General features: G+C 50.5%; 1 protein-coding gene across 5 annotated transcripts in view; it reads left to right on the top strand.

The window, feature by feature from the left end:
- NFATC2 (nuclear factor of activated T cells 2) overlaps positions 1–22,971 on the top strand; it is a 160,933-nt gene that overhangs the window by 38,919 nt on the left and 99,043 nt on the right. For all 5 annotated transcript variants that reach the window (XM_055545328.1, XM_055545327.1, XM_055545330.1 and 2 more), the window contains exon 3: positions 3,254–3,425. In XM_055545328.1, coding sequence (XP_055401303.1) covers positions 3,254–3,425 — 172 coding nt within the window. The remainder of the gene's footprint in view (positions 1–3,253; positions 3,426–22,971) is intronic.

Raw genomic sequence — 22,971 nt, 5'->3', positions numbered from 1 at the left:
GAGCTCATGAAAGAGACAGCTGTTACTGTTATCAGGGGAATCTTATCACTGTAGAGGAAGCACTTCGTTGCTTCCTTGTTGATGAGCTGGCTGCTAGGAGACTGAGCTCCCAATAGCTGTTAGAGTGATGATGCTGGTGATCGTAGTCACCAGCATGCCAGGATGCTTGCTGTGTGCCAGGCACGCTTCTAATACGCTCTCTCTCTGGATTATGTCAGGTAATTCCCCCCCAAACCTGGTTTGTTTATATATTTGTCTTCATTTCAATGATAAGGAAAATGAGGTGCACAGCAATTGGGAGCAGATGCTATTTTATCAGGTCAAGAATCGAAGCCTTATGCTGTTACCATTACTCTAGTGGTTTTTAAAGTGTTATTTGCTTTTGGCAAATGCAAGTCTTTTTTTTTTTTTTTTTTTCAAATAAAATGTTGACTGTCAAAATCCCCCTACTCCCCTGCACCCCAGACCGAAGCGGACTGAATGGAGCTTCTGGTCTGCCGTGTCCTCCAGGGCAGGTTCTGAGAACACCATTGCCATGTCACTGGTCAGCCAGTCACTGGTCAGCCAGTGTCCCGTGAGAAAAGGAGTTTCTGGGTTTCATAGGGTTCAATGACTGCCTCTGTGTAGGGGCTACTCCCAGCTGTGGCAGAATGTGCGGTCATTTCAAAGGCCATCTGGCCACAGAGCTCTGAGGCTCAAGTTTCCTGGAGCCAATCAAGAAGAACAGCTGGTGCAGGTTGAGAAACCGGGGCACAGAGGGGTGAAGCAACACTCCTGTCAGTACCCAGCTAGATCATGACCAAGTTGGAAACCAGAATTTGAGATTCCTGACCCCTTGTTCTTCCTAATCAACTCCTGGATTGATCTCCAAAACATGATTTGTGTCATGATTGGGAGTGAGGAGGAACATTAATGTAAAACATGATTGTGAGGCATTTATCTGAGACTTTATTGTATATGAAACCATTTCCTCTCTATTATGTGGCTTGATCTGAGAGGTTCTGATGGGTTAGAGTCCTTCTGCCCCTACCAAGTGCCCAATCTGTGCCAGCCCATGAGACATTTCCAAGAGTTTTCTATTAGATTGAGAGGATGGGTCATTCAAAGAAGTCTCATGATGATATTTATCTCAGGGAGTGTGGATAACTCTACAGGGGCTGAAGTTCAAGTGCAGAATGTCAGATTCACTCCAGTGGTCTGAGTCTTAAGATTGTATTCCAGTTGTTCTAGAAGCAAACAAAGTTAGAATTTGGTACTTAGGGATATTGCATTGAATCTTCTACTCACTATATTTTTTGATTAATACAGGGGTGGAGTGATTTTTCAATAAGCCTTAATTTGCTAACTGTAAACAATTTTAAATTGAGAATGTGAGACTAAGAATATATAACACAGAGGGCACCTTGGTTGTAGGCAGAAGCTTGAAGGCATCTTGGACCTGTAGCCAAGGTAGAAATAAAGGCACTTTGGACACCTTGAGATTTCAGGGTTAGAGGAACTTCACAGGGCAATGTCATTATAAAGAGTGGCTAGAGATGTGCTTGCATAGTGAGGATGTAAAGATGAGTTGAGTGGTATGTTCAGGTTAAGCTGCAGCCCTGATGGAGTGTGTGAGGTTTTCCCCTCTCCCCTTGGAATTGCTCTAAGAGAGAAGAAACAGAATTGGCCTCATTGCAAATGCTTAATTAAGTCCAGTAGCTTCTGGCAGTTCTGGACTTAGCAGGAAAGACCATCCTGATTAGATTAATGTTTCCTCCTGCATGTGAAAAATCAGGACACAATGACCCAAATTCATGCATTTGCAGCTTCAAAGCTACTTTGAACACGCGAGGGTTCCGTGAAATAAAACTGCTTGTTCAGTCTTTCATTTATCCTTCCATTTGTTCATCCGCCCACCCACTGAATATTCGTGGAAGACCAGGCAGTGCTCTAGACTCACTCCATGAATTAAATATTTCCTTGGACCTATTTTAAATAAATTAGTAAGATAAGACATAAGGAAGAGGGGTGGAAGAAGCAAGAGGCTTAATTTGGATCTTTGACTGTGTCTTCCTCTGTGATCTTGGGAAAATGTTTTTAGATTCTCTGGGACTCTGAGTGCATGCTCTAGATATAGACTGTCAAACCTTCAGTTATCTCTTCAATGACATAATTCCAAGCTCACATCAAGTACCTGTTGTGTGTGCTGGATGGGGTTGAGATTTTATAGTAAAATTAAACTTAATGGCTTGACCTCAAAGATCTTACAACTTTCAATATCATTAATAATATAGTCAGATTGTCTGACACTACCAATACCATTAATACAGATTGTCAACAGGAAGTAACATTTATTTGAAATATACATTACATGAAAAATAATTATAGCTGATATTTATTGAGCATTTATTGGGCTTAAGCTCTTTCTGTGATCTCAGTGTCTCCACTTCATAGTTGAGGAAGCTAAGGCCTAGGGAGATGGAGGTATTTGCTCAAAGTCACACAGGTATTTGGAGATGGAGCTGGGACTTGAGCTTGGGTGTGTAACTCCAGTCATGCTCTTGACCTTTATTCCTCATTTAACTGTAGGGAATCTCAGTGGTTTGGCTCATCCATGCCAAAGCCGGACACCTCCCTGTGGTTAGATGTTCTATACTTGACCCGAGAAGTAATGATTATGACTGGGAAAGGCCTCTTCCTAAATTTATTTTTAATTGAGATAATCAGACATAGAAATAAGAGCTGGGAAAACACTTCAGATGCCATCTAGTCCATTTGTGGTTATAGGAGACTGAGAATAAGAGTTGAAGTTGCTTACTTAAAGTCACATGGCAGGTTAGTGACCCCATGGGACCCCTGATTTCTGTGACAGAGTTCCTTGTCCCACACTTACTCCTTTGGGGGGGAAAAAAAAAACCATCCTGTAAGGACTATCCTTTAGAGGTGGGAGGTGATATTTTTCAAAATTCCCAGAGGAAAAGAAGATGCAGCAGTTAGAAACGTGCTAGAACTAACATGTGAAATGAGCTTCAGAAATTGCGATGTCAGTCATTCCGTCTTCATCAAGATGGAAGAGAAAACAGAGGAGGAGAAAGATCTCCACCTCGTGAAGAGCCCCGCCAATCATGTCTCAGGAACGTGTGCCTCCCAGCAGCCTGCATCTTACCGGGTGCGGGTGGATCGTTTTCAGGGAAGGGGCCGTTTACGTTTATTGTACGGGGCACCGGGGGTGGCTCACTGCGCACGTGACCGCTCTGTCTGCTCTGCCTTCCAGCATCCCAGTGACCGCCTCCCTCCCTCCGCTCGAGTGGCCACTCTCCCACCAGTCAGGCGCCTACGAGCTGCGGATCGAGGTGCAGCCCAAGCCACACCACCGAGCGCACTACGAGACGGAGGGCAGCCGCGGGGCTGTCAAGGCCCCGACGGGCGGCCACCCTGTCGTTCAGGTATGGACTCGTGTTCCCTTCCTCCCGTGTCCTCGTGGGCCACTGGGCCGCTCACTGCTGCGGAGCTTCTGTTTGGTGCTTATTAGACTGCGGTGCGTGTCTCAGCTTCCTATTCCTCGAAGGGATGGGAAGTCTCGGATTGAGTGTCGGCCGCTAATAAAGCCACTCAGAGGCCAGGAAAAAAGTCTTCCTGAGCTGGATAAGGATCGAAGTGATATTCATGCTCTGTCTTCTTCCTTCTCTTTCTGATTGAGAAACTACTGTAGTTTGGTGGAGGTGTTTGGACTGAAGGTTTCTGAAGCTATCATTTTGTGTTTAAATTTTAGGTGAGAGTCCATTAAGGAAAATCAGCATACTGAAAAGTGGGAAAAAGTTAAAACTATACACAGTCCAACTACGTAGAATATATATATATATATATTTAGCCTTTTGATGCTTCCTGTTGCTTGTTTTCTATTCACAGACATGGCAGTGTCTATCACTGTACATTAATATACTTGATGTTACAGTAGCTTGTACTTTGATTTTTTTTTTCTCTTTACATTATACCCAGAGCATTTCCTACTGTTTTTTCCTTAATCATTATCTTTTATGTCTGTGGCTTTTGATTTAACCTCAGATATTTTTTTCAAAATAAGTAGAGAATTTTTTTTTTTTCCCTCCAAAATGATCAGAGTTCAAGTATTCTTAATTGTATAGTCTGGTTAACCAGGAACTGATGACTGGCACTTACCTGCCAACTCAATTAACCAGCCCTTTAATACATTTAAATTAATTTAACTTTTTTTTTTAATTTGCCTTAAAGTGAAGGCAAAGAATTTAAAAGTATAAAGTGAGGGCAAAGTATAAAGTGAAGGCAAAATACTTATCAAAATATTCTATGATAAGAATCTGATGGTGCATCAGAACCTTTGAGAGTAGTTGTTAAAAATGCAGATTCTTGAGCATCTGCTGAAGCTGTGTGATATGAGTACTGCTGCTGCTGCTGCTAAGTCGCTTCAGTCGTGTCCGACTCTGTGCGACCCCATAGACAGCAGCCACCAGGCTCCCCCATCCCTGGGATTCTCCAGGCAAGAACACTGGAGTGGGTTGCCATTTCCTTCTCCAATGCAGGAAAGTGAAAAGTGAAAGTGAAGTCGCTCAGTCGTGTCTGACTCTTAGCGACCCCATAGACAGCAGCCCACCAGGCTCCTCCATCCATGGGATTTTCCAGGCAAGAGTACTGGGTATGAGTACAATTCAGATGAAATCCAAACGTACAGACCTTAAGCCCTAAAATGTCCACAGGTTGCTTTGAGTGTGTGCACCTGGTTAAGGACTTTAGTGATACTAGTTGGAACTTCTAAACCCTGCTAATTGTTTTTTCTAAATCTGACATCACAAGTTTGGGTGGATTTGTTTCTATTCATTGCTTTTCGTTTACTGCACGGCATGTTTTCCTCTTTCTTTGCACGTCTAGTAATTGCTGGCTGTGTGGTGATACTGGGACGGGGATGTGCGCTGGGTGTTGTAGAGACTCTTGATTTTATTGTCTTCCTCTTAAGGTAGTTCAGTTTCTGGCTAGTCACTTTGAACTTTCATAGGTTTGATTTTACTCTTTGTTACGGGGGACCTGTGCAAAGCCCGAGGTGTTCCCCGTACCCTTCAACTTCATAGGGTTAGCCAGTAAAGTCCTTCTTTTGTGGATCTAATTGAGGCTTGGTTTTAAATTTTTACTTAAAATTTTTGTTTATTTATCTATTTTTGGCTACACTGGGCCTTCGTTGCTGCGTGCGGGCTTTTTTCTCCAGTTGCAGAGAGCGGAGGCTACTCTTGAGTTGCAGTGCTCGGGTGTCTCGTTGCTGTGGCTTCTCTTGTGGTGATGTGTGGGTTCCCTGGCATGTGGGTTGCATTAGGTGAGGCGTGAGGGCCCAGTAGTTGGGGCTCCAGGGTTCTCGAGTGTGGGCTCAGCAGCTATGGGATGGGCTAATTGCCCCAAGGCATACGGGGTCTGCCCAGACCAGGGGTCGAGCCTGTGTCTTCTTCGTTGAAAGGCAGATTCTCCACCTCTGGACAGCCAGGGTGTTGCAGACTTGGTTTAAGACTGTGTAAGGGTGGGTCCACAGTAGGCTTTACTCCAAGGCATGACCTCATTCTTAAGGCCTGGTCTTTTCGGATGCTTTTTGGGGAGGTCACTCTTCTCGGATGGGCTAGAATTCTGATATTCCAGCTCTGCTGAACCTCCAGCTTCTCTGTTTCCCTTTTTACCATGTAGCTGCCTCTTTCTGATAAACCCTGCACATTTCCCCTGTGATTACTCAGCCCAGCCCTTGGTCACGGACTTGGGGAACCCCCCTAGCCCCTTCCCCCTCTCTGATGCTTTACTCACAGATTCTAGCTGCTTCCACAGCCTGGGTCTCTGAACCCTGCCCCCACCCCTTGCTCAGCAGGACCTCTGTGTTCTGTTTGACCTCCACGCTCTGCACGTGGGAGGGAGAGTGTCCCCAGGCAGAGGGCTGCAGGGGACATGGGTTCACCTCGCGTGTCTCCTTTCCCTCATGGACCACAGTCGTATGCTGCCTGCTGTCTAATGCCTGAAAGCAGTTGGCTTATTTTTTCCTGGGTTGAAAAGGCACAGCCATCTTTATCCTTTCATGACCTTCAATCTCAAATATATTCAGCATTGTTTTAACTTTTTCTTTTATATTGGAATGTGGCCGGTTAACACTGTTATGGTACTTTCAGGCGGACAGCGAAGGGGCTCAGCCTCACATATCCGTGTGCCCGTTCTCTTCTAACCAACCCGCCCACCCCGAAAGCAGTGGACTTATCAACTGTTGTTGTATTTTATTGTTTATGATGGTAGGGCTGGTCTCATATTATTTGCTCCATCATGCTTGAAAATTGATTTTTAGAAAAGAAAATCTTCATATCGTTATCAGGTGAGGCTTATGTACTCTAGGATGAGAACCTCCTGGCCTGGAGGTGGTGGCAGGGTATGTTGGAGTCAAAGCCTTTGGTTGTAACCGAGAGAGAAACTCATTGAAAGGCAGTGAGCAAAGGGGGTGTGTATGAGGAGCCTACTGGAGTTACATATAATCAGGTCAGGAGATTCAGCTCAAGAAGAACCTGGGCTGGTGGTCACGAGTCCAAGATTTATTTCTCTGCTCAGTCAATCCAGTCAACAGGTAGACACGTCCTGCAGGAATCTGCTGAGCACCTGCCCTTTGCCATCTGCTTAATGCTGAGGTTCAGTAAAGACTGAGAGAGAAGCTATGGTCTTCTTCTCTATGGAGCTCACGATCTGAGGGTATAAAGTTGCTGACTTAAATAATCATGCAAACAATAACATTGCAAATTGTGGTGAGTGGCAGGAAGGAAGCATGCACGAGGCTCTGGGCGCATAAGATGGAGGTCAGTGTACACAGGGGAAGGTTTCCCTGGTAAGATTTCCTTGACGATGAGACCAGGGCTGAGGATGCGTGGTGGGAACAGTAGGTGCAAATGCCCGGGGGCAGAAGGAAGCAAACTACAGCAGAGGAACTTGAGGAAGCCAACGTAACTGGACCATGAAGGGCCGGGGGAGGGCGTGGGTGGCCTGGCCAACCAGTGGGGAGGATTTGGCTTTCATCCTGGTGCAGGCAAAGCAGGGAAGAAACAAGAAGAGTTGGGGGGCTCTGCCCATGGTGTCTGTCCTCGAGGGGCTACATGGCATCTTTGGTCTCTGATTATTCAGCAACCATTTGTGGAGTGCTGCTCTGTCCCAGGCATGGTTCTAGACTCTGGGATATGGTATGAACAAAACAGCCAGAAACCCTCACCCCCATGAACTCACAGTTTAGCAAGATGATGCAAATAATAGTTAACACTTAGCGAGCACGTATCTCATGTCAGACCCTTTGCAAGTGAGATCTGTGTTAAGCTAAATTTATTTAATCCTCAGAAAAGCCCAAGGAAGTAGTTACAGTTAGGTCAAGGAGATGTCAAGGGCCTTACTCAAGGTCATAGCTCTCGAATGGTGGACTTAGAATTTGGACTCTGGTGTCTGGCTTTGCCTGCTAGACAGCTTTTCTCATCTTCCACATCTCTCTGCAGACCAACTTTCCCTGCCTCCTCATTCTCAGCAGACAGAGAAGACCTGGTGGAAAGATGCCCGCACCTCCTGCCTGTCAGATTTTCTATGCTGTCTTAATTTTAGTCCCTCACCAGCTCGTTGGAGTCCAAATCCTGACCTTTAGGGAGATCCTAATTGGCTCTGATTAGGAAGGGTGCCACCCACTGTCCAGTTAGCTTGGCCAGAGAGGTCAGACCATGTGCAGTGCAAGGCTCTGCTCACCCATTCATCAAGGGCTGGGGCCATGGAAAGTTCCAGAAAAGGAAGTAGACTGCAGATGCAGTTCTGAAGATGTCCTCTACGCTGTGCCTGGCATTCACGCTTCTCCTTCCAGCAGCTCCCCAGGATCCATCTTTTTTCTTCTTTTTTTTTTGGCTGCACATGCAACACGCAGGAGCATAAGTTCCCCAACCAGGGATCAAACTTGTGCCCCCGCCCCGCCTCCCACAGTGGAGCCCCTGCGCCGCCAGGGAAGGCCCTCTGCCCCTCCTCTGGTTCATTACTTTGAAAACCCAATGTATGACTTAAAAAATTTATAGCCATATCCTCAAAAGACACAAAGTGAAGCCTTTTTTTTTTTTTAAATCATTTGAATAAGTTGGGTTTTCTTCAAAATGAAATGTGCTAACCCCTGATTTGTTTTAGCATAGGAAGTCATTAAAAAAAAAAAAAAAAAACCCTCTTTGAAAAATGACAAAAAGAGGGGGCTTTAAGAAGACAAGGACTCTCAACCTTTAAGGAGGTGTGGAAACCTCTGTCAAAGCCTGGAGGATTGCCCTTCCAGTCCCAGAAGAGCCCTGCTTCACACCCTGCCGGTTTCTCCCCTGATCTCTGCCTCTCTCCATCTGTGTCTATTTCTGTGCTGTGCCCTGGCTCTCTTCTCCCTCTCAGTGACTGGCTCCCACCCTTCTCTTTATTTGCCACACTGTAAACCTTCACTTTTTCTGTATGCCTAGTGGTTTTATGCGCCTCTTTATATGAAAATAAAATGAGTACATGACCATTTCTTTCTCTTTCTTTAAATATATAATTGCAAATCTTAAGCATATGCCATGTTCAGCTGTTTGTTTTTTTTTCTTTTGTCTTTTCTTTCTCTTGAATGTCAGTTGGTCTGGGAAGAAAGTCTGCTCCAAACTTTAAATGCTTTTCAGATCTCATGACTCATTCGCTCGGTGAATATTTTGTCAAGGACCTTCTGTGTGCCAGGCAGTGCGCCAGGCGCTGGTAAAGTACTGATGGGTGTGAGATGGATGAGGTCTGTGCCCTGGTGGAACTCGAGGGGGTGGGCAGGATGTGCCAAGCAGACCAGGATGGTTTGGTGTGACTGTCGCTGAGATGTGGGTGGGTCAGGCAGGCCAGATGAGGCCGTCTGGGATTATACCTGGACTCCAAGGTAGACTGACAGCTGATTGGGAGTTCATCTGCTGGATGTGCAAGTTGGGGGTGACTGCTGAGACGGAACGAGCTGTGCCAAGCAACCACTACTTGGATGATCTGCGTTAGACGGAGGATCTCTCTATGGAGGTGACTTATCACCTGGGGCCTGGAGCAGGTGATTGAGCCAGCAAAGAGAGGAGTATTGCCCATCCTCTCTTTCTCTTTTGGTGTGGTGGGTGGGGGGAGTGTTCCGTGTACAGGACACAGCACATGCAAAGGTCCTGAGGCAGGGAAGAACTTCTGAGGACCCGAAGGAAGGCCAGTATCACTTGACTAGCCTGGAGGGTGATGGCAGGACTCATAAGCCAAGATGAGGAACTAGGGTTTTATTTCAGGGCAAGGGGAAGGGAGTGGCGAGTTTTGAGCAGGGAAGGAAGGTGATTCTGATTGAATACTTTGGGATCGCTTGGGCTTCCCTCTAAGGAGTGGGTTCCTCTAAGGGAGGAAGCAGGGAGGCAAATTTGACAGGCTATGGCAGTGCCAGGTGGAAGGCCAAGGTGGTGAGGATGGGGAGGTGGCATTGGGAGGGGAGAGAATGGGTTCCATGGTGTGAGGTTCAGGACTCAGTGCTGGCTTAGCCGTGGGTGGAGGGGAAGTATCATCTGCCACTCCGGAAGACTTGGGGTGAAAGTCATTTTCTTAGGGGAAGATTACAAGTTCATTGTGGGGTGAGGGAATTAGGAAGGGCTTGCAAGGCATCCAGGCAATGATGGCAAGTCTGTGGTTGGGTGTATGAACCTGGAAGTTTCACCTGCTGCTGCTGCTAAGTTGCTTCAGTTGTGTCTGACTCTGTGCGACCCCAGAGAGGGCAGCCCATCGTCCCTGGGATTCTCCAGGCAAGAACGCTGGAGTGGGTTGCCATTTCCTTCTCCAATGCATGAAAGTGAAAAGTGAAAGTGAAGTCGCTCAGTCGTGTCCAACTCTTAGCGACCCCATGGACTGCAGCCCACCAGGCTCCTCGGTCCATGGGGATTTTCCAGGCAGGCGTACTGGAGTGGGTTGCCATTGCCTTCTCCAGGAAGTTTCACCTAGAAAGCTCTAAATCCCATGGAACTAGAGCCGGTTTATGGTTCTTTCTGAGGAAAGAATAGGTTATGGTTCTTTCTGAGGAGTCTGGGTATCTGAGCTCTTTGACCTGACTTTGACCTGTAGGGATCAGAGAAAGGGAACCACTCAATTCACCTTGAAAGAGCCACATGCCTTTTGGTGGAACCTGGCCATCATTTCCTCATTCTATTTCAGGGCAGGAAGCAGTGGTCCTGGGATGGACAAAACTGGCATTCAAAGGCAGCTTTGTAAGGTTGGGCTTTAAGTGTTTCCCTGGCTCTTTAGCTGATGGGAGCTCATAATAGCCCAGTTGAGAGCTGCCTGTATAATGCCATTGTCACTTACCCTTTTCCTGCCTGCTTCCAGACCCTTTCACCTTAATCCTGCATTAGAAATTCCCCTAGAGGACACTCGGTTAGTTTCTTCATCCATCCTTGTGTGGGGGCTTTCGATAAATGTTATTTTCACCACTCTCTGGGACGTGTTTTCAACTGAAAGAAGGATTGGAAAGCCATCCTTTTTGTTAGAAAGTAATCAAAATCCAAGGCTGTTTAAGCACACTACACACCTCCAAAGACAATACTCCTGATTCTTTCCGACAGATGTTCAGACATCTGGAAACAACATGGGCAGCTCCTTTAGGAGAAATTCCTGGCAGATGCAGAAACCTGATCCCAGCTTCGTCCTGGGTAGCAGGACCGAGCTTCGCAGGGAGAAAACCGGGAGGCCGGCCGCACCTGTCCCAGTTGCCGCCTTCCCGGCCCAGAGGAGGCCAGTCAAGTCCCCAAGCTTTCCTCTTGTAAACAGATGACAGGACAGTGATTTTCATCCTCTTGGATTTGGGCTTTCGTCCTTGCTGCGACTCACTTTAAATTACATCTGAGACAGGGGAGAAAGAAGCCAGATGGGGTTTCCTCCTTACCAGGCGAAACTGGAGTCGTGACAAGGAGCCTCACTTCTCTGGCAATCGGCTGGGCGTGTTGGCTTCTGTCGACTCATAAAACTCTGTGCTCCGTGAGGCTGGCTGGGGAAACGGAAGCGGGACTTGCTGAGGCTAATTGGTCTCGATCAGGGCTGCTGCGTTTGCTTGACAGAGGTTCCATCAAACCTTCTGGGGAAGGAAGAGAGCGGGAAACGACGCTCCAGCTTCAGGGGAGGGGCATGTGCGCTGATCACCGGGGGCTCATCTTGCTCCTTCCTTGGCTCGGAGTTCATCACTACGCACCTTCCAGGTGCCCGGCCCCGTTCCAGGCGCTGGGAATACGGCCGTGACCGAAACAGAGACAAATTCCTGCCCCCATGGCGTTGACTTTTCTGGCTGCAGTGAGACAAACAATACATCTAATAAATAGGAAAATTCAGTAGTGTGTTGGAAGGTGATAAGTGCTGTGGGAAAACCTGCCGGGGTGGGGGAGGGGAAGTGGGCATGGTCGGATAGGCCTTCCTGAGAAGCTAGCATCTGAGCCCGGAGACCGGAAGGTGCAGGTTTCTGGGGATGAGTGCTCCGGGGGGGCCAGGGCCACGCTGGGTGCGGCCTGGGGGCAGAGAGGAGGCGTGGGGAGGGCAGGCTGAGTCAAGACCCGCGAGGAGAGGGCGGGGCCCAGAGGATGCGCAGACTCGGGCCTTGGGCTCTGCAGACTCATGCGTCGGAAGGTGGGGGCCGGGAACACCGGGTCTCGGCGGGATCCCTCTGGCTGCATCTGAGGACTGACTTCGGGGGGCTGGGAGAGGAGCAGCGAGACGCGGGAGGCTCGACCAGACGCCTGGTCCAGGCGACACAGGCGGTGGCCAGACTGGCACTGCGGGGTGGGAGGCCTGAGAGGTGGTCGGGTTCTTGCTGTGTTCAGGCTAATCAGAATTTTTTTTTTTTTGAGACACGGGTCACAGGCAGGAGGCACGGTGTGGCCGCAGTCTTGGGGAAGGCTGGAGTCCCGAGGGTTGAGCAGGCCTGCCCCCTCCACTGTGATGCTCCTCTTTTCAGAGGGGGGCGACAGTCTGGGGCTGGCTTGACCCGGCCTTTTCCTTTAAAGGTGAGGGTGGGGTGGGCTGGGGTGGGGATGCCGAGGCCAGCTTTAGGAGGGGCCGTCCTCACTGCCCTGCCTTTGTCTACATACCACTCTTTTGATAGTAACACTGGCCACTAATTAAAAAAAAATTTTTTTTTTAATAGAAGAGTACAGACTGTGGGCCAGATGTAGCCCCCCTGGGTGACCTTGGCTGGGGCTGGAGTGCTCACGTAGGCCTTGTGAAAGCAGGGAGACAGGTGCTGGCCTTCAAGGTGAGCCGTGGGGGGGGCGGGGGCGGGGAACTGAGGGTCCTGGGGGCGGGGCCTGCACGGGGGCGGGGCGGGGCCGCGCGGCGCGGGGTTGGATGGTGCAGTGTGCTCGCCTGACTGCACGCCGGAAACACCGAGGGAAGCATGAGGTGCTCACCGGACAATGGAAATGACCATGGGTGAGCACCAGACTTCACCCACCCCTCGCCCGGAGGGTAAGCAGAGAACGGAGGCTCTAGGATCTTGAAGGAAGAGCTGTTCCAGAAAGAGAACAGTGCTCGTAGCGCGTCTGGCAACCAGTGGGAACATAGAGAGGAAGCTTCACTTGTTCATAAACAAATCCGCGGGTCCCTGTTAAGGGCCAGGCACGGGGATTGAACAATAGCGGCTACATGTGCTCAGCATCTTCTGGGGACTCTCCTTCGAGTGAGCTGCTTAAATCTTTGTAGCCACGCCGTGGAGTGTGGGTGGTAGGAAGACTCGTTTTACAGACAAGGGCACTGGAACACAGAGAGGGTAGACTTGGCTGATGTCACCCAGCCGGTGAGTGGTGTTTCTGACGTGGACACAGGAGGTGTACAGGCAGAACCCGCACTGAACCACTGGCCTGTGCTGCCTTTTGAAAGAAGAACCATCCTCTGAATCCTGGGAGACAGCATGGAGGTTAGGGCTGCCTGATCTGAGCCTCCCAGAACTGTCGGCTGGTTCTGCCCATAATCGTGTCTGTTTATTGAGCGCTTACTATGTGACAGGCGTGTTGCATGGAGGGGCTCAGGCAGGCATGCTATCTCTGCTCTGTGAGCAAAGCTCGGGGGCGCTGAGTGCCTTCCCCAGGGAGCAGACGGTCACTAGTGACTCTGACCAAGCTTCCCCTGTGTGCCACCTGCAGGAGGCACTATTAACCCCATTTACAGATGAGGAAACTGAGGCTCAAGGTCACACCCCTTAGCAGAGAGGGCGATACCAATGCCTACTTCCTAGGGTTTTTGCAAAGATAAATGACTTAAGATGGAAAAACGCATAGGACGGGGCCTGGCGTGCACCAAGCGCTCCCCGTGTGCACAGCATCCCTGATCCCTGTTGTTATTTGTCTTCCTCTGGACCATCCTGTTAGGATACAGAAGGGAGCCTTTTTTTCCCGCGTGGAAGTCTGGTTTCATGCTGTCAACCTGGCGCTGAGACGGGCACGGACGCAATACTGATGATATGATGACATGTGTGCCCATCATTTGCTGGCAGGTGCCTCGGGTGAGGTCAGAGGACTCGCTCAGGGTTGCATAGCTGAGACGTGGCGGGGCTGAATTTATACTGAAGTTTATCTGTGGCTGTGCTGGGTCTTAGTTGCGATGAGCAGGGGCTCCTGTCTAGTTGCGGGGCATGGGCTTCTCACTAAGGGGGCTTCTCTCGTTGCCGAGCACAGGTTCTAGGGCACGCAGGCTCAGTGGTTGTGGCACAGGCTTAGTTGCCCTGCGGCATGTGGCATCTGACTAGACCGGGGATCGAACCTGTGTCCTCTGCACTGGCAAGTGGATTCTTAACCGCTGGACCACCACGGAAGCCCTGGAGCTGAATTTAAAAGCATACCTGTAGGGCTCCTTGGCCAGACTGTTTCCCCTGTTGTGTATGGTCCTCAGGCTCACTGCTTTTGGCTGATTCTGAACATTCTGACTCAGGTTTGGAAAAGTTTGTGTGTGTGTGTGTGTGTGTGTGTGTGTGTGTGTGTACATATATGTAATATTTTAATATAAATGTATAAACACATATACTGTATGTATATGTGTGTGTTTATGTGCATCAGGTATGTGTAATGTGTGATCATATATATGTAATTTTTGTTCTATTTTTCTTATCTTAGTATGTATTCAGCATTTGAAAAGTATATAAAACAGGAAGCAGACAGCCCCCTTGTCACCTGGAGAGAACGAATCTCCTTGCTTTGGTGTTTTCCCCACGCTTGCACATGTAAGCTCATGGCACCCAGCTCCTGCCCTGCCCCCTTCCTTTACTGAGTCTGTGTTTATTTTCATGATTTCCGGGGAAAATAGCTAAGGTTGGGAGCTGCTTTGTGTGCCTTCCGTGTGTGAGTGGATGCAATGCTGCCATGATTTCCAGGAACACCTGAGGGCACGGAGAGGTTAAGGAAGTGGGTCAGCCTTGACCTGAGCCTAGAGGCTCCAGCTCCAAAGCCTGCCCCCTTAGGAATCGCGGATGATCCTGAGGTAATTTTCCAGCTTGCTCCTAGGGGCTTCTGTTGTTGCCTAGGTATTTGGGGGAAAAAGAATCAGGAAATAACTCCCGTCTATTTGAACATCAAGACAGACTTCCCCTTGCTAGGGCGCTTAGTCTCGTGCTGCCCGTCGCCCTTGCCCGCACCTGGGCTCCTGCCCACCCTGAGTTGTTCTCCTCACACTAGTTGGCATGTCTGTGAACAAGGATCAGCTGACCGCTGGGGCCTCAGGGTCCCTCACGGCGCGTTGGACAGCATGTTACTTCTCTTTTAGGATCTAGAGGCGATGAGTCTGTGAGACAGTGCTGAGTACAGCCAGCTCTGGTTTCCTGTACCACTTACTTTTGGGGAAGGAAGCGCATTCACATGATGCAGAATTCGAAAGATACAAGAGATGCACAGGCCGAGACTTACCTCCCTCCTCAGACCCTCGGGGCGGGGGCGCCGTCTGCCTGAAGCTCCAGCGTCACCAGCTTCTCGAGGCCTTCAGGGGCGGTTTGTGTCTGTCCTTGTGGTTGGGTGCATTCTGGTCATCGCCTTCATTACTGGTGGTGTAATTTATAAAGGCTCAGCAGAATGCCCTGCATATTTAAAATTGCCAATAAACGATCAAGGCCATTATTACTGTGGAGCTTAAAAAGGCATCACATTTTGATTTTCCACGTAGTAAGTAGAGCTGAGTGGATCTTCTTGGCATCATTTACTTAACCAAATGGAACTCTCTCATTCAAAATTAGGTTGCTGTTAAGGGAATTCCATCTCCCTAATTTGACATTTATTGTAAAACTGTAACTACTGCCCTAATGAATAGTTTTGGAAGCTGCCTCAAGTAAAGGTTTGTTAAGCCTTGGCTTTACCTGTCCCTAGGAGAATCCCAGGGACGGGGGAGCCTGGTGGGCTGCCGTCTATGGGGTCGCACAGAGTCGGACACGACTGGAGCGACTTAGCAGCAGCAGGTATAGTGATGTAAAAGAATCCATCAGCCTACACTGGCTGTAGCCCACATCTATGCCTGTATCCTTTCTCTCTCCATCCAAAAATGTTACATTGACGATAAAAGCCATGATGGTATCATTGGGGGCAGGATGGTGTGATTAAAAAGTAGCGAGAAAAGCCTGGAGTAGGATTGAGTGGTTTTCCTGCTTCTCTCTTATTTATCCAACAAACATTGATGGTGCTTTCACCACCTGCCAGGCTCCGTGCTGGAGTCTCCCCCTCAGTTCAGTCCATGGACCAATAGCACAGACATATTCAAAAGCAGAGACATCACTTTGCCAACAAAGGTCCGTCTAGTCAAGGCTATGGTTTTTCCTGTGGTCATGTATGGATGTGAGAGTTGGACTGTGAAGAAGGCTGAGTGCCGAAGAATTGATGCTTTTGAACTGTGGTGTTGGAGAAGACTCTTGAGAGTCCCTTGGCCTGCAAGGAGATCCAACCAGTCCATTCTGAAGGAGATCAGCCCTGGGATTTCTTTGGAAGGAATGATGCTAAAGCTGAAACTCCAGTACATTGGCCACCTCATGCAGAGAGTTGACTCATTGGAAAAGACTCTGATGCTGGGAGGGATTGGGGGCAGGAGGAGAAGGGGATGACAGAGGATGAGATGGCTGGATGGCATCAGCGACTCAATGGGCATGAGTTTGGGTGAACTCCGGGAGTTGGTGATGGACAGGGAGGCCTGGTGTGCTGTGATTCATGGGGTCGCAAAGAGTCGGACACGACTGAGCGACTGAACTGAACTGAACCTGGGGGCTTGTTCAAAATGCAGAGTCCCAGGTTTCTCCACAGTCTGCCAAGTTGGAACCTGCCTTGTATAAGATCCCCTGGTGATTCATATCCTTTCAGGAAAAGTTTGCTGACTAGAGATGGGGATAGATTAGTGAACAAAACAGACAAAATCCTGTGTTCTCACAGAGTCGGTGTTCTGATGAAGCGAGACACACAGCAAACAATAAATCTAGTGGAAAAAAAGCAAGAAGGAGAAAAATGAGGCAGGATGGGGGATGGAAGACCGTTGTGAGTTGGTGAGGATGCTGTCTAGGGAAGAACTTTCTGAAGAGGTGAGATTTAACCAGATTTTCGCGTCAGGGAGAGAATACGTTGTGTCGCTGTCTTGAGGGAAAGTGCTGTAGGAAGGGAACGGTGAGCGCAAAGGCCCCAAGGCAGCAGCCTTCTTGGTGTCCACTTTGGACACTAGTTCAGAGGTGGGTTCTGACTAGGGATTAAGTGTTAATAGTGAACATGATTTTTTGCCCCCATGACCTTTGCTGTGGCATCTGAGTGCCTGCTATATGGCCATGGAATGTAGAACGAGGCCCCCGTCGCAGCCCAGGGAGCCTTCTGTGTGTCATTGGGTGCAGTTGCGCAGGCTGTGCCCTGCTCGAGGCTGCTGCCTCTCACGAGGCCGCCTGTTCACATCGGCATATTTATCAAGACAGTGTCCTGACACATGCCTTCTAAGGGTGCAGAGAGGTGTCTTTTCCTAATTTGTACAAAAATGCCAGGCAACTTAGCGATGGCCCTGGTGATATAATTCTTAAAAAGAGGAAAAATCTGAGTGTGAGTATCTGTAGGTTAGGCACATTCATCAGCCTTTGCACCGGCTGCTTAGCTCATTGATATATTACCTGCTCCTTTAGACATTTGACTTTACCTCTTGGTGGCAAGAAGGGCAGTTCTGCTCGTCTGAAAGGCCTCCCTTCTCCAGGCCTTTCTTTCTCGCCATGGGGTTTCTGGTGCTTTGTCCTTCCTGCTCTCTCACCAGCCGGCACGGAGCCTCATCAGCTTCCACCTCTGCCCGGGCCTGACTGTGCAGCCCCAGCCTCACACTTCTCCTCTCTGAGCGGTAGGGCCTTGGTTCTGAAACAGGGGGTGCTGCTCTGTAAGCACCCTCCCACCCCTACACTTACATGAGCCTGTGACTCAGATCAATAGGTGTCACCTGAGTAGAAACGCCTGCATTTAGTTCTCTTCACTTTGAGGTGGGAGTTCCAGCTTCTCGTCACCTCGGCCTGCATCACTTGCATCATTTCCTACCTCCAGAGTTGACTCATTCATGGACTTGAAGCTGACTGGTTTAGAGTTTGGGGATCCTTGAGCTAGAAGGAGACTTAGAAATCATCTAGCTGAATGACTGGTGTGTTGGCTTCATGCCATTTTACTGAGAGGTTTAGTTACTGTCTCACTGAGGGCCTCAGGTCCCATTTTACTGAGGGCCTCAGCTACCATTTTAGTGAGAGCCTCAGCTGCTGTTTTACCAAGGGCCAGACTTTTTGCTCAGCTAATGTCTCATTCCATCTCACACCAAGTGCTTGAGGAGGGTACAATCATCATTGGTTTACATTTATCAGATGGAGGCTCAGAGAGATGATATGAATTATAAAGTTTATTCAGTGACTAAATCAGCAGAGCTACCACTCGGAGTGTTAAAAGCAGAACTTGGGAATGTATTTTTTATCAAATATGTACAACACGCCAGGCACTAAGTATCACCTTGCCTTACCCATAGTTCCCCTACGAATTGGGTACTATAATGAGAAAGCTGAGCCCCCAAGAAACGTGTGGCTTGCCCAGGGTAAGCCTTATGCCGAGAGGACGTGGAACTGTTTCAGATTTCTGATCCTTCTCTCCTTGTGCGCGTCTCTCGGCACCCTGCTTGCCTGTCGGCATCCGTCATGGGCCTGTGTGTCTGTGCCAGGGAGGGTGATGCTGGCACTTCAGTGCCCCTGGCCCCACCATGCTCATCACCGCCCCTGCCCTCTGGGCTCTCATGCCCCCCTTGTCTGGGTGGCACTACGGCTTCCTTACTGGTGTCCCTCCCCCCGCGTGTGCCCCTCACCCAGTCTGCTCCCCACACAGCGGCCAGAGGGTCTGTCTGAGACGTGGATGGGTCCGCAGCCCTCCCTGGTTCTGAATCCTGCTGTGTCCCCTCCCGCCCTGATCACACGGACTCCTTACTGTGGACTGCGGGGCCCTGTGTCCCCCGGTCCCTGCCTGCCTCTCTGCTCGTCCCGACGCCTGCCACGCTCACTGACCGTCCTGGCGGCCCTCAGCATCCTGCCTCAGGGCCTCTGCACGTGCTCTTCACGTTCCCAGATGTCCACACGGCCCTCATCTCTGCTTCACTCAAGTCTCACTTTAATGGATACCACAAAGAAGCTTTCCTTGATTTCTCTGTCAAAATAGCTGCCCTCGTCCTTTGCCACCCCGGGTGGCTCAGAGGGTAAAGCCTCTGCCTGCAAGGCGGGAGACCTCAGTTCAGTCTCTGGGTAGGGAAGATCCCCTGGAGAAAGCAATGGCAGTCTACTCCATTAATCTTGTCTGGAGAATCCCATGGTTGGAGGAGCCTGGTAGGCTACAGTCCATGGGGTTGCAAAGAGTCGGACACAACCGAGTGACCTCACTTTCTTTTTTTCCTCTGCCATCTGCTCCCTTTCTCTTCGGGTGTTGTTTTCGTAGCCCGAGATAGTCTCCCTTCCTCCTCTCCTTCCACCCCTCCCTCCAGCTTACCCACCCGCCCACCCTGCATTACGGCTCCATCCCAGGCCTGGGCACCGTGCCTGTCGCTCAGAGGCACCTAATGTGCACAGGCGTCAGTTGAGGGACCGTCCCCGCTGGCCCTCAGAAGCCTTGGGGAGCCCCAGTTCGCCTTGGCCCCATGGACAGACGGTGCCTGGGGGGCGGGGGTGCTGGCCCGGGCGGCCCCTCGGTGGCTCTGCTGAAGGAAGTGGAGGAAGGAAGTGACAACGATGAAGAAGGGCCAATTCAGAGCACTGGGACGTGCCCAGGCTTCCGCCGCCCCTGGCCTCTCTGCCCAGCGTGACTTGGGCTCCCCAGAGGCTAACAGAAGTGCGGACTTGATGGAATGGGCACAAGTTAGTTTTATAATGAAAAAGAAGAAGAAGAACCTTATTTTTCACTTTCCTTTTTTAATCGAGAAGTATGCCGTGGGTGTTTCCTTGTGGTTTTTAGTCAAAGAGAGGATTGTGTGGAGCCCAAGTTCCCCTAGGGGCTGCAGCTTTGCGTGAGTCTAACTTTAACTTTGAACGCATGCTTTCAGGGCTGTGCTAGGATCGGGCCTCCTGGGCTCCGGCTCGGAACAAGGCAGCAGGCTTGTTCACTGTGCCTCGAGGGCCCTGTCCATGCAGGCCGCCTCCCAGCTCTCACCCCGTCATCTTCCTGTTCCGATGACCCCTCCTCAGCCTGCCCTGCAGGGGGAGGGGTCCAGGCGGGTGGAAGGAGCTGCAGGGAACTTGGCGTGGATGCCCATTGCGGGCGGCGTCGAATGTGGGCTCCTGGGCTCGGGGTAGCGGCGGTTTCGGGCTCAGCCAGGCGTCTCTACCAAGGGCTGGTTGTGCAGAAAGGGGATCAGACAGGGAGCTGCCGGGGTGTGTCCAGAGAGTCCGTGTACCCTTCCCGCTGGGCCCGCACCCCCGTGTCCTGCTCCTACGCATTTTGCTGGTGTGTGTTTAATTTTTTGGTGGACTTGTGTCTCTTATTGGGGAAGCAGAATCACTCCTTGACATTCGATCCCCAGTGGGGGATGAGGTTGGGGGCGAGTTTGTCGCGCTGTCCTCGGGCAGAGGCACAGCCTCGGAAGGTGCGTCGCCAGGTGCCAGGTGTGCTTGGGGAGGCTGTGACTCGCTGGGGACTGGGCTGCGGGTCTTGCCCTGTGGTCAGACCCGAGTCCCCTCTCAGGGCTGGGACAGGAGTAACACTCTTCAGTCAGGGAGGGGGGGTTTCCTTACCTCTTGGGCCCATCTGCCCACCCCCAGCTAGCTGCTGAGAACAACGTACGTCTTAGGGGACGACACCCTAACACCCGCCCTCAGAACCTTCCAGGGGTTTCTAGGAGGTCAGGTTGGGCTGCATCCCTCATTCAGTCGGCAAATATTGATCGCGTGTCAGCTCTGCACCCAGGGTGGAGAGAGAATCAGTCTCTGCCTTCAGGGAGTGCTCAGTCTGCTGGGAGAACTGGACTTGGGAATATGGGAGGTCTGAGGGAGGTGGTTAATGCAGAGTTAATAGCAGGGGGAGGGACAGAGCCTGGTGCCCTGGGTTTGTACCCTGACTCTGCCAGTTACTGGCTGTGTGACTCTGGGCAAGTGACTTAACCTCTCTGTGGCTAAAGTGGAATGGTGACGGTACTCGGAAAAGAGATGACAACGGAGAAGCATTAAGCAGAGCACCCGGTAGAATGAGTCCCATAGAGGTTAGTTATTATTATTATTGTTCTTTTTATGGAGATAAGGATAAAGCAGATATGGATGTACTAGAGGGAGGAGGTGGTGAGGGTCTGGGTTGAACGACTCACTCTACTCAGAAAATCTGGGGCAGCTTCTGGGAGGAGGTGACATTTGAGCGGGGTGTTGAGAGATGTGAGGGAAGAATGTTCCAGGCTTCAGGAACAGCCTAGAAAGCCTGCAGAACTGACGGCCCACGGTCTCGGAGCTCTAAGCCCGGGTCTGTCCGCGGATGGCTTTAGCAGCTCAGGACATCAAGTTGACACCACTTACCAACTCTTACAAATTCGGAGATTTCTCTTAAAAGGTTGGATCTCTGGCTGGTGTTAATAATCAGAAGATCTGGCAACACTGGGCCCGTGTTCTCTGTGTTAAGAGTGCCCAGGGGTTGGGGGGCTGCCCTCCGTTGAGGTCAGAGCTGGGCTCCCGGGGCCCCCAGTTGTAACCACGTCTAGTGTGTTTGTTCAAGTCCTTCCCTGGTTCCTCTGGGCGCCTTGATGGTAACCCTGGGTAGGGATTTGTTACTGGTTGTGGGAAATGCTTGGAAAGAAGTTCCCAGGTCTCACTGACTTTCATGTCTAAGCATTTTTGTTGTTGTTCAATCCCTCAGTCGTGTCCGACTTTTTGCAACCCCATGGACTGCAGCACACCAGGCTCCCCTGTCCTTCATCTCCTGGAGCTTGCTCAAACCCATGTCCAGTGATGCCATCCAACCATCTCATCCTCTGTCGTCCCCTTTTCCTCCTGCCCTCAATCTTTCCCAGCATCAGGGTCTTTTCCAGTGAGTCAGCTCCAAGCATAGGTGGCCAAATTTTTGGAGCTTCAGCATCAGTCCTTCCATGAATAGTCAGGGGGAAAGGACTTTGGATTTACCCAAAGTCTTTTTAAAAAAATATATAGATAGAAGTGAGACTTTGAATTGTAAAGTTAATGACAGTGTTGTCCTTCATTTCAGTAGCGAGGGGTTGGGGTCTGTTCTTTTGCACAGATTTTTCATGGAGATCAAGGAAGGATAACGGAGATGTGAATTAAATTCATTATCAGGTGACACACTGGGGTGTCAGCCTGGCCAGCATGGTTGATATGAGTTCCTGCACGTGGGAGCAGGGATGAGTGTGTTTATCATGGATTTCAAGCTCAGAAAGTAATGGAAAGAAATGGAATTGGACCCCACAGATTGAAGACAGGGAGCCAGTTTGCTTCCCTTGGCCCCTCCAAATTCCATGCTTGCTAAAAACAAGGGCTGCAGGCTTTATCTGCACTCTGCCAGTGAGCAAAGGAAATCCCAGCTCAGAACCGGATGAGGCTGAACCCGGCAGGACCCACACGCCCTGTGGTACTGACCCAGCCCCCAGCTTCATCTTGGGCGTTGAAGGTGGGATTTGTCTCTGCTCGCCCCTGAAATGATGGAGAAGCTGCATTCGCTTTGAGCGGCGTATGAGAGGCACACTCAAAGCCCCATCAGAAAGGAGGCTTTGGGGTGGCTGGGGTTCTGGCCCTGCAGACTTGGGCGGGGGCTCGTTCTGCCTGCTGGGGGGTCAGCTCCGAGACCCCAGTGCCTGGACAGGAGGCTGGGGAAGCCTCTGAATTTGCTGGTGGGCCCCAGTTGTGACCCTCCCGCTGGGTGCATTCGGGTCCCCGTGCAGCCTCCTGTCCCCGCGTGGCACACTTGCGGGCGGTGGGCACCCCCGTTCGCAGTTGCGTTCGGTCCAGCCGAGTGGCCGTCTTCTCGCTCATTGTCTCTCTCCGTGAACAGAGGACTTGGGCGTCCGGGCAGCCTCCCAGGCCTCGCTAGTCCTTGAGGAGGGAGAGTGTTTCCTTCTTACAACAGACTTCATTTCCCTTTCTTTCCAGAAGCCCTTCTTGGCAAACTCTGGCTTCTCGGCCTCTCGCCTCCCTGTCTAGGGAGGTGAGAATCTCGCCCTTGCTGTGAGGGGACCGGGGGTGGGGGCCCCGGGGGGCCTCTCCGCTGGCAGCCGAGTTCCAGCCCCTCACCCCTCACCGTCCCCAGTCTCTGAACACAGGCCGAGCGGTGTTCAGCTCTTGGCTAGGGTGGGCTGCCGCCGGAACGAGCAGAGGTCTGAAAATGGTAGCAAAGGAAAGGGCTCTGGGGCCTGAAATAACAAATCTCTGCAGAGTGAAGTGGAAGGGAATCGCTGGTGTGTGCTGCATTTCCACTTGAAAGTAAAAGGATTTTTCAACAAAGAGGAAATGGGAGGAGCCGC

This window comes from Bubalus kerabau, chromosome 13 (genome assembly GCF_029407905.1).
Source record: "Bubalus kerabau isolate K-KA32 ecotype Philippines breed swamp buffalo chromosome 13, PCC_UOA_SB_1v2, whole genome shotgun sequence".
Classification (NCBI taxonomy): domain Eukaryota; kingdom Metazoa; phylum Chordata; class Mammalia; order Artiodactyla; family Bovidae; genus Bubalus; species Bubalus kerabau.
The sequence above is the reverse complement of the archived record's forward strand: the minus strand, read 5'-3'. Positions and strand labels throughout refer to the sequence as shown.